At 34.8% G+C, this 9,753-nt stretch overlaps 2 protein-coding genes across 3 annotated transcripts; both read left to right on the top strand.

The window, feature by feature from the left end:
- The first annotated feature begins 1,869 nt into the window (after positions 1 to 1,869).
- Positions 1,870 to 3,095, top strand: LOC130745993 (L-type lectin-domain containing receptor kinase S.4-like). The gene has a single exon (XM_057598482.1). The coding sequence runs from the start codon at positions 2,020 to 2,022 to the stop codon at positions 2,902 to 2,904; it is 885 nt and encodes a 294-aa protein (XP_057454465.1). The 5' UTR covers positions 1,870 to 2,019; the 3' UTR covers positions 2,905 to 3,095.
- Positions 3,096 to 3,478: 383 nt separating this feature from the next.
- LOC130745990 (glucose-6-phosphate 1-dehydrogenase, chloroplastic-like) lies at positions 3,479 to 9,739 on the top strand. 2 transcript variants are annotated; one of them, XM_057598480.1, is made up of 10 exons: positions 3,479 to 3,770; positions 5,951 to 6,135; positions 6,266 to 6,360; positions 6,683 to 6,797; positions 7,288 to 7,493; positions 7,562 to 7,711; positions 7,807 to 7,927; positions 8,055 to 8,284; positions 8,384 to 8,584; positions 9,266 to 9,739. In XM_057598480.1, exons 1-10 carry the CDS (start codon positions 3,590 to 3,592, stop codon positions 9,513 to 9,515), a joined length of 1,734 nt encoding a protein of 577 aa, XP_057454463.1. In that variant the 5' UTR covers positions 3,479 to 3,589; the 3' UTR covers positions 9,516 to 9,739. The 2 variants fall into 2 exon arrangements, with proteins under 2 accessions (XP_057454463.1, XP_057454462.1); XM_057598479.1 differs by having other exon boundaries at positions 3,480 to 3,770; positions 5,945 to 6,135.
- The last annotated feature ends 14 nt before the right edge of the window (positions 9,740 to 9,753 follow it).

The following is a 9,753-nucleotide window of genomic DNA, read 5'->3' as shown; positions in this document are numbered from 1 at the left end:
CATTAAAATTTATTTAATTATTTTAAATTTCCTTATTTTAAAAAAACAAAAATAGCATTTATTCTATAAATCATTTAATGTCTTTTATGTTTTTAAATAAGAAAATTAATATAATTAAGTGGTTTATATAAGGAAATTGAAGGAAATAAATAATTAATTTCAAAAATAGTTTTTTTAAATAAAACTTGGCTACCGAGTTTAAAAAGTAATTATTTTTTTTTACATTTTTTATCATTTTAAAATTTGAAATTATTCTAAAACCAAGGAAAAAGGGATACATGTAACTAATTATGTAAACTTTTTTTTTTCGTCTTAAAAATGGAACTTATTTCAAAAGCGATTTTTTAAATGGTATAAAGCAATAATTTTAAATGAATGATACTGATATTAGACTAACTTAAATCGGCTATTAAAAACGGTTTTTTATTTTTAAAAAGGTAAGGTAAAAAATTGTTTTTGGTATTTGACTAAAGTTCTTTTTTATATATAATCTTGTTTGGATCCTAACCGTAAAAGGATGACAAAGAAAAGAAGCACCATTTGACATATATGGATATCTTATTATTATAAATGGTCGGTGAATGCAAAATTGTCAAATATATCAAGCTTGATTCAGCCCACAAGACAAAGTGATGAAGGCAAGGAAAAAATTGTACGTGTAAAACAAAGGAAAAACAAAGTAAATCATGAGAACAATTCCAGAGTGAAAAAAATAACAATTAATCTTGGATTTTATTTGATAAATAAAGTAAATCATGAGAACAATCCTCTCATGGATGTTGAGAAAAACAAAACAACGAAAAGATACTCAAGACAAAACAACAACTGATTAAATTTTGGAATGAATAACAACTGACTAAATATTTCTATACAACACCTTAATTTCATTAATTCTATTTGCTATTCTTTCAAACCTAAAACAAACTATGTCACCGCCTCTAATTTCCATTAATTTGCAGAATTTTCTCCAACCAGATCCTATACGCGCATCAGTAGATTTTGACGAAAGCACGTTGCAGGGGATGTCGTCTATCACACCAGTATGAAGTTATACCGGAGGTGTTCCAAAACTTAAAAAGAATGGAACGATCTGAGAAGGTAATAGCTGAAAAAAATGCGAAAACAATTATGAAATTGTAAAAACCATAATAAAACACATTGAAGTTAAAAAAAAATAAAGGAATACTAAAATTAAACTAACCAATTTGTATTGTGCACATTGACATGTAGTGAGGGTCAGTACCAATTTTGGATGTTTCCGTTCGTAAAAAACTACCACTTGAGATCCAGATCTATTTTTCCAAAAATTTAATCCTGTAAAAAAAATTGTTGAAAGAGAATGAGGAGAATAGCATATTAGGGTTAATAAAACATGAATTTTGTAGGAATGAGATTAGATTCAATAACATACGCCAAAGACATGAAAAATTGATTTCAGGTGAGAAAAAGTACATACCTTTGTATAATCATGAAGAACCAGAAAAGGAGATCTTGAAGCCATGTAGAAAGGCTCAAAAAATACAAAACGCAGGAGATGGTTGAAAAAGCAGTGTAGGTTTAGGAGAAATCCAAATAATGGAGATATGAATGAAGAATAATAGTCTTATATAGGCTTTTAAATAGAGAGGAGTGTAGGTTAAGGAGAAGTGTGTACATTAAGAGGAAAGGAGGAATGATTGTCATGTAGGATTTTTAATGAAATTAACCAATCATGAGATGTCACGTAGGCGATGATTGGACCTAGAAAAACTCCTGTATATATTATGTATTTATTTTGTTCCAACCGAAAAGATTTGGAAAAGATTAGATTTTCTGTTTTTTGTCAAATATATAAAGATAAAGATCACATTATTATTATTATTATTATTGATGGTGTGAATGAAATCGAATAATAATAAAAAAAATCTAATGGTTGATTCGATTGGATTGTATTTCCGCATTGAAATAAGGTTTGGTCTCTTTAAAATATGAAATTCACAATCATTCATTCTTTGGTAACAGAACGAAAACGGAAACTTGATGATGATGATGATGATGATGATGATGAAGATATTGCTTCTCCTCCTCCTAGTCCTCCTCGGTGGTGCAGTGATTGACGGCGGCAACAACGGCACAAACCACAGTAGTAGTCCAGGAGTAGAGGAATTGTTGTTTGATAGATTCAGTGCAGCGAGCAACATGACCCTAAACGACGGTGCTGTGGTCGACGTGAACGGCACGCTCCGCCTCACTACTCCGGCGGGTCATGCATTCTATTCAACCCCATTCAACAACAATTTCTCCTTCTCCTCAACTTTTGTTATTGCAATTACCAAATCCGGCGCCTTTGCCTTTGCCTTCACGGGGAATTTGTCCAGCAAGTGGTTCCGGGTGGAATTCGACACCGATGAACACAACCATATCCGCGTGGGTATCAACTTGAATGGAGTGAAGAACAAGTGCAATGCATCATTACAATTAGAATTAGAATTAGGTGGTGATGATGAGGAGCTGTTGATTCAAGCATGGGTTGATTATGATTCATCCATCAACCAATTGGAGGTCAGGCTTTCGCCAAACTCCTCCTCGAAATCCAATTTACCACTTCTGTCTTGGAATAACGATGATGATCTCTCACCAATTCTTGTTGATGAGACTATCATGTATGTCGGGTTCTCTGCTTTGAGAGGGGTGTCCTATATCCGCGGTGGGAGTTTTAGACTGAATGGAAAAGGAAAAGGGAAAGGGAAAGCAGCAGCCATACCTTCTCCACCACCAGTACTCCCAGAACAAGACCAAGATGCAGTACAAGTACAATTATCGGGAGGTGTAACAGATCCTTGTCTCTTCTTGGTAATTGGTTTTTGTGGTACCCTGATAATAGGAACTGCAGATTGGGCATACAAGACGTATGCCGCCGGCTAAGGTGTGCTGGTTGCTGACCTCTAGTTAGATTGCAACATGGTTGTAGATAGAATCTTTGGCGAGATGACATTTCTCTTCGTGTTTGGAAGCATTTCAATGTTAAATTATCTTTTTACACTTGTGTAGTCTGCTTTTAGATTTTCAAATCTAACAAAATAAATAAATAAAATGGCAATCATATATCATTTGAATTATCCTTTTTTAGAAAGAAAAATTCTCGTCCTCTCGTTGTAGATATTATGTCATGCGTTTACAAACTAACCCCTCACTCAAGGGGTAATTTTGGTTCTTACGTCACCTTCATGAATCACGACACTTAGTGTGTGTTTGGATTTCAGTTTGCAAAATAAAGTTTGGGTGAATGTGGGTTTACAAAACAGAGTTTGGGTCAAAGTGGGTTTATTGTAATGTGATTTATGTTTGGATATTTTTATTTTAAAATAGAGTTTGGGGTTGAAAGTATGTTAAATGAATGTAGAAGTTACAATTTGGATAGTTGAGATGAAAGTTGGTTTGGAGCAAAAAGTGGGTTGTGTGAATGTGGTTTTAATTTGCCAAACATAATGGCACAAAGTTACATACGACTTGAGATGTTCCACCTGAAAAACAAACACACCCTAACTACATAAACTCAACTCCTGCACCAGTTTCTGGGTTTGGATTTTCACTTTTTTGCTCAAGTTGCATGGCCTGTGTTCTGAGTTCTTCTTCTACCATTGTTGCGTCCTATGCACTCAGGAATGAACCTCAGCTTTACCCCGTGTGGTTTTCTTGCATTCGCCCTGGAAACCTGCCTAGAAACCATTTTCAGCTCAAATCCTCAAATGGGCACCCGCTAAATGCTGTTTCTTCTCATTCTCATGATGGTGTGTTATTCATTCTCTTGTTCACTGTGATTTCTACTTTTTTGTCATTTTTTTCTTCTCCTACTATCGTAGCTAATGTGAAGCTTAACTTTAACTCCTATACTGTGTTACTTGATCTACCAATTGATCCTCCCATGTGATCCTGAATCCTGATCACACTATTCAAAGCACTGACTTTTAGCTTGTTTCTATTAGTTTTTTTTTTCCTATTAGAACCAATTTTTTATGCACACAAGTTAGTCAGGTTACTCATGCATGTTAGTAAATCCTTCCACAATTGATTCTGAAGTCAAAATCAATTTTAAGGAGAAACTTATGTGAGTAGCTTATGAGTGTAAAAATTGATTTTGTCTTAATTCACTTAGTATCAATTTTGGCTCTGTCTTGGGGTCGTAGGTAACATCATATGCTTTCAACAATCAATGTGTAGGTCCTAATAGATGAGACTGGACTTACTTAAGCATATTATCTGGGGTTAGATCCCAACTTAACTCATATAGAAAGAGTACTAATGAATGGAGTCTTCACCTTGATGACCCCCTATTGTGAAGATTAATCTCTTATTTACCTGGTGGGAATAGTTTGAGCATCAAATGAAAAGGTTTTGGCAAATTGGTTGTAAGTTAGTACTAAGTGACTAATGCCCATTGGTCCAATTGACAAGGATCCTGGATCCTCTGAGCAACGTCTTGGTTTTGAGTATTTTCAATAGATAAAATGGGTGCTTGAAAGCTTCACACGACTTGAATTAGTCAGGGTTTAATGTGACTTCTAGATTACGAGGGTCTAAGACCAAAAAAAAAGTTTGGACTCGGTGTTTTTATGAATCAGCTTATTTTGAGAAAATAAATAATTGTTCTGTACAGTTCCTAACATTTTTGTAAATAAAAAATATTATTTCCATATTAAGTGTCTCATTAGCATCCTTGTTATCCTTGTTGAAATTAAGTTTTGTTGTGTAGACTGTAGAGAACACCTATTCTTCAACTACCTTTGTCATTCCCAGTGCCACCATGATATGTGGTCCGTTGAGGAAAGCCATACTTCTTGATTATGGTATTGTCAAATAACCACTTTATCCCAAAAGCTTAAGCTGTTGGGTAAGGGCCACATTAATGGTTTTATATTATATTCTAACACGCCCCCTCACGCAAGAGCCCTTTGGGCTTGAAGCGTGGATAATTGCACAGGCCCACCTACCATGTGCTTAATTAAATTCCACTTTTTAATTAGAAAGTGAGGGGAGCAAGGATCGAACTCTAGACCTCTCGGCCATAGAGGCTCTGATACCATGTCAAATAACCACTTTATCCCAAAAGCTTAAGCTGTTGGGTAAGGGCCACATTAATGGTTTTATATTATATTCTAACAGGTATGAACCACTTAAGTGCACATACATGGTCTTGTTGATCATACCACTTTAAAATTGGTAGATGATATTCACCTTGCCTAAACCACTAACATGTTCTTTTAGTAAAACTGAATACAGTACCTAGCCAAACTTGTTTTGACTATAAATAAGCCTTATTGCTGAGTTCCTTGGATTTGGTTTATCAATTTGCTATAAAGGACTAATTCTGACCGCTTCTCTCCTAGCCATATGTTTCCGCGTTGGTGATCTTATCATTTTGATGTTATACTTCAATTATGTTGCACACCCTGGTTACATAACTCTCAATGCAAACATCAACTTGAAGTGAAAGTTTCAACTAGAGTTGGGCTTGACTTTGATACAGAGAGAGAATGTAGTCTTATTTTCTTCAATTTTTATTGTTTTGATACATTTCTCTAGTTATGAAAATCCATGTTCCTTATTGCCATTGCATCGCAACATTTTGCTCTCTTCTCCCCCCATTTAACCTCTTGGTTTGTTGTTATTCCAGTTTGTCAGTACTGATTCAACTCTTCAGTTCGAGATTGAATCTATGTACTATACAGTAATTCCAATAATCATATTATACCTCTTGATAAAGTGTATTCTTTTGTTTTTCTGCTATTGCACTGAGCTCATATCTTAGCTGGCCCATTTACTTGTTTGCAATAAGTGTTTATATGACTGTTGAGTGTTGACTACCTGTGCATATTTGTTTTTAATTAAAGGTGTTCAGTTAAAGTTTCACAAAAAAAGTTAAGCTTAGACGAAGTCATATATCATATTGACGTATTTTAAGTAGGTTTAGCTGGAAGCTCATTGACCAAAGAAGATAGCAAGCCCCAACCAGTTGATGGACCATTTCTCTCCTCAGACTCAGAATGCACTGGATCCAACCTTAGCATAACTGTTGTTGGAGCTTCTGGAGACCTTGCCAAAAAGAAGATTTTTCCAGCTCTTTTTGCTCTTTTTTATGAAGATTGCCTACCAGAGGTTCAACTTGTCACAGTATTCAGTGTCATTTTGCAGTGATGCTTGAACATTAGTGAATTGAGTTGTCTTAAATGATTTTAATATTCATGACTATGACGTTTGAGGCTCTATTCTTGTAATCTTTGAGCAGAACTTCCTGGTGTTTGGATTTGCTCGGACCAAAATGACCAGTGAAGAATTAAGGAACATGATTAGCAGGACTTTAACATGCAGAATTGATAAGAGGTAATTGTTATTGTAGCAATACTATTTGGTATGAAATTATTTGTACGAAAGCTCATGCAGAATTAGTAAGATGTACTTGTTAATGTAGCAGTGCTATTTAAAATCTGTATGAAAGTTGTAAGTCTCTAACCAAAGTAACACAATCTTGGTTAGAGAGGGAAAAAAAGTAAGGTTTGAAAAGTAAATATCGTTATTCATCACTAACACAAATTCATATCACTTAGCATTTTTCATGTTATTAATATGATGTAAAACCTTACCTTCTACTTTTCCTACATTTACTTTCAATTTGTAGATCTTTATACATATTTTGAACTTTCAGGGCAAACTGCGAAGATAAAATGGATCAGTTCTTGAAAAGATGCTTTTACCATTCTGGTCTATACAATTCTGAGGGCAGCTTTTCAGATTTGGATTGCAAGATGAAGGAGAAAGAGGTAGTATATCTACGATGTTTTACTTTATTTCCCTCCTCCACTGAGCTCCCTTTACTCATGCATCAGAAAATGAAAAAAGAAAAAAATTTGAAAGATATTTTATACGATTCTTATTTTCTATTTGATTCTTAAAATTTAAAACACTTAGATAACCCTAAACATGAATCTCATCTAATAGACCGTGTAACAATCGCCAGTGAGTCAGTAACTTTCATAAAATTCAATATTCCTTTAAAACATAATGCTGGGTTTTGGAGATCTTTTCTCTCTTTAGAATAGGACACAAAAACCTCTAGACCAGATGGTGGTGATTTGAAAATCAAAACTGTGATGTGCAAAAGGGTTCTATTTTCGATAAAAAGAATTTTAGACTTTTTTATTTTCCATAACTAAATCTATCATACAAACTAAGATTAAACTTTTCATGGTAGGTTTATGCTTAAGCATTCATCTTTAGACTAAATTTTGACATATCTGACATCTCTCCTAGGGTGGAAAACGTTCAAACAGGTTGTTTTATTTGTCAATACCTCCAAACATATTTGTGAATGTGGTGAGATGTGCTAGCCTTAAAGCTTCTTCAAAAAAGGGCTGGACAAGGGTTATTGTTGAAAAGCCATTTGGTCGTGACTCGGAATCATCTAACGAGCTAACAAGATGTTTGAAGCAGTACCTCACTGAAGATCAGATATTCAGGTGCATTTAGTTCTGTTTTATTTTGACAAGCTAGAGAGGAAAGTTTGGACTCATTGATATTTTTTTAGGATTGACCATTACTTGGGTAAGGAGCTCGTGGAGAATCTATCTGTGCTTCGCTTTTCAAACCTTGTTTTTGAGCCTCTATGGTCCCGGGCTTACATTCGCAATGTACAATTTATATTTTCTGAAGATTTTGGGACAGAGGGCAGAGGAGGGTGAGTCATAATGTAATAGCATGTTTCTTGATGGTATTGCATATACAAATGATAATTCAAACAACTAATCAGACTGTCTTTATACTTTTCTTTAGTTATTTTGATAACTACGGAATCATTCGCGATATAATGCAAAATCATCTTCTGCAAATACTAGCGTTGTTTGCAATGGAACCACCTGTCAGCTTGGATGCTGAGGACATTAGAAATGAAAAGGTATATACCTTATTAATAATATTATACTACTGCTTCAAGTAGTTCTCTTAAATTTCCTATAATCTTATGGAAAGATTTCAGCCAACATCATTATGTTCAGTGATTACTGAGAATGATCTCAACTCAGGTTAAGGTTCTGAGATCAATGAGACCACTGCAGCTTGAAAATGTTGTTACCGGTCAATATAAGGGCCACAGCAAAGGTGGTAAATCATATCCAGGTTATGCAGATGATCCAAGTGTTCCGAAGGGTAGTCTTACTCCGACATTTGCAGCAGCAGCTCTTTTTATTGACAATGCTAGATGGGATGGGGTTCCTTTTCTCATGAAAGCTGGCAAGGCTCTACATACTAAACGGTATGGAATATTCTTTCTTTCTTTAGGTTAACTTTGCTTTTTAATTCTCTATGCATTCTATGAAATTGTGATTAAAAAAAAAAAAAAAAAAATGTGCAGTGCAGAAATCAGAGTACAATTCAGACATGTCCCAGGTAACTTGTATAAGCGAAATTTTGGAGCTGATATGGATAAGGCTACAAATGAGCTTGTGCTTCGTGTACAACCTGATGAAGCTATATATTTGAAGGTCAACAACAAAATTCCGGGTCTAGGAATGAGATTAGACAGGAGTGACCTCAATTTGCTTTACCGAGCAAGGTAGATCTTCTATCCATGTTCTTATGAGATCTTCTAGGTATTTTTTACATAGAGTTGACATATTAAATTCGATTGTAAAAGTTGTGTGGAGAAGAGTTATCGAAACACTATCGAACATGCTCTTTCCAACATATTATTTTTTATTCATTGAAAATCATACGGGTTCCGCCAGAATGGGAATGGGAATGTGACTCTCCATACTTGGTGTGAGGCCTCTATAATTTAGTGAATGCATCATGAATTTCAATCAGTAAGAGTGTGTTAGAAAGAGTGTGATAGAGAATGTGTTACTAGCATTTCTTAAGTTGTGTTTTAATTCAAATATTATTGCTAATTGAAGTTAAATTTAAATGCAATAGTTATATCATGTTAATTGCATGGAAGCATAAGTTTTATTTTCCCCTTTTTCCATGGAGGTTCCCGAGAAAGTACAATGTTACACACTTACACTTCCCTGCAATATTACTGGGAAGGTTTCATTTAGAAGTCACTGTCTTGTCCCTTGTTAATCCTCTTTGACATTTCTTTCTTTATAATTATACTTGGATAGAACTCTTGCTTGTGAAAATATAGCTTAACAATCATAAAACATCCATAAGCTAAAAATATGATCACGATATTGGTAGAGATATAAATCATGTTTCGATGAAATTGTTAACATGCGGCTCTAATTTCTTGAAGGTATCCAACGGAAATTCCAGATGCATATGAGAGGTTACTCTTAGATGCTATTGAAGGCGAGCGGAGGCTGTTCATTAGAAGTGACGAGCTAGATGCAGCTTGGGCACTATTCACTCCTTTGCTTAAAGAAGTAGAAGACAAGAAGATTGCTCCAGAGCTCTATCCCCATGGTAGCAGAGGACCAATTGGAGCACATTACCTTGCCGCAAAGCACAATGTACGATGGGGAGATACTGGTAATGATGACTGATAAGTGGCAGAGCTTTCTTATGATAATCAATATTGATTATCAGTTTCTTTTTCCTTGTGTTATAGGGTAGTTTTGTGCTTTCCTCCCTTTGGGTTGGAAGAGAAGTTTCATACGGAATAATCAGATACATGTTTCATATGGAGTAATAGCATACTTTATCATGTACTATACTTTATCAGTTTCTTTATATGGAGTAATGGCAAGTTGATTTTGAATTAGAACTACTGCACAGTAATGA

This window comes from Lotus japonicus, chromosome 3, assembly GCF_012489685.1.
Source record: "Lotus japonicus ecotype B-129 chromosome 3, LjGifu_v1.2".
Lineage (NCBI taxonomy): Eukaryota > Viridiplantae > Streptophyta > Magnoliopsida > Fabales > Fabaceae > Lotus > Lotus japonicus.
This window is presented reverse-complemented; position numbering and strand designations above follow the sequence as displayed.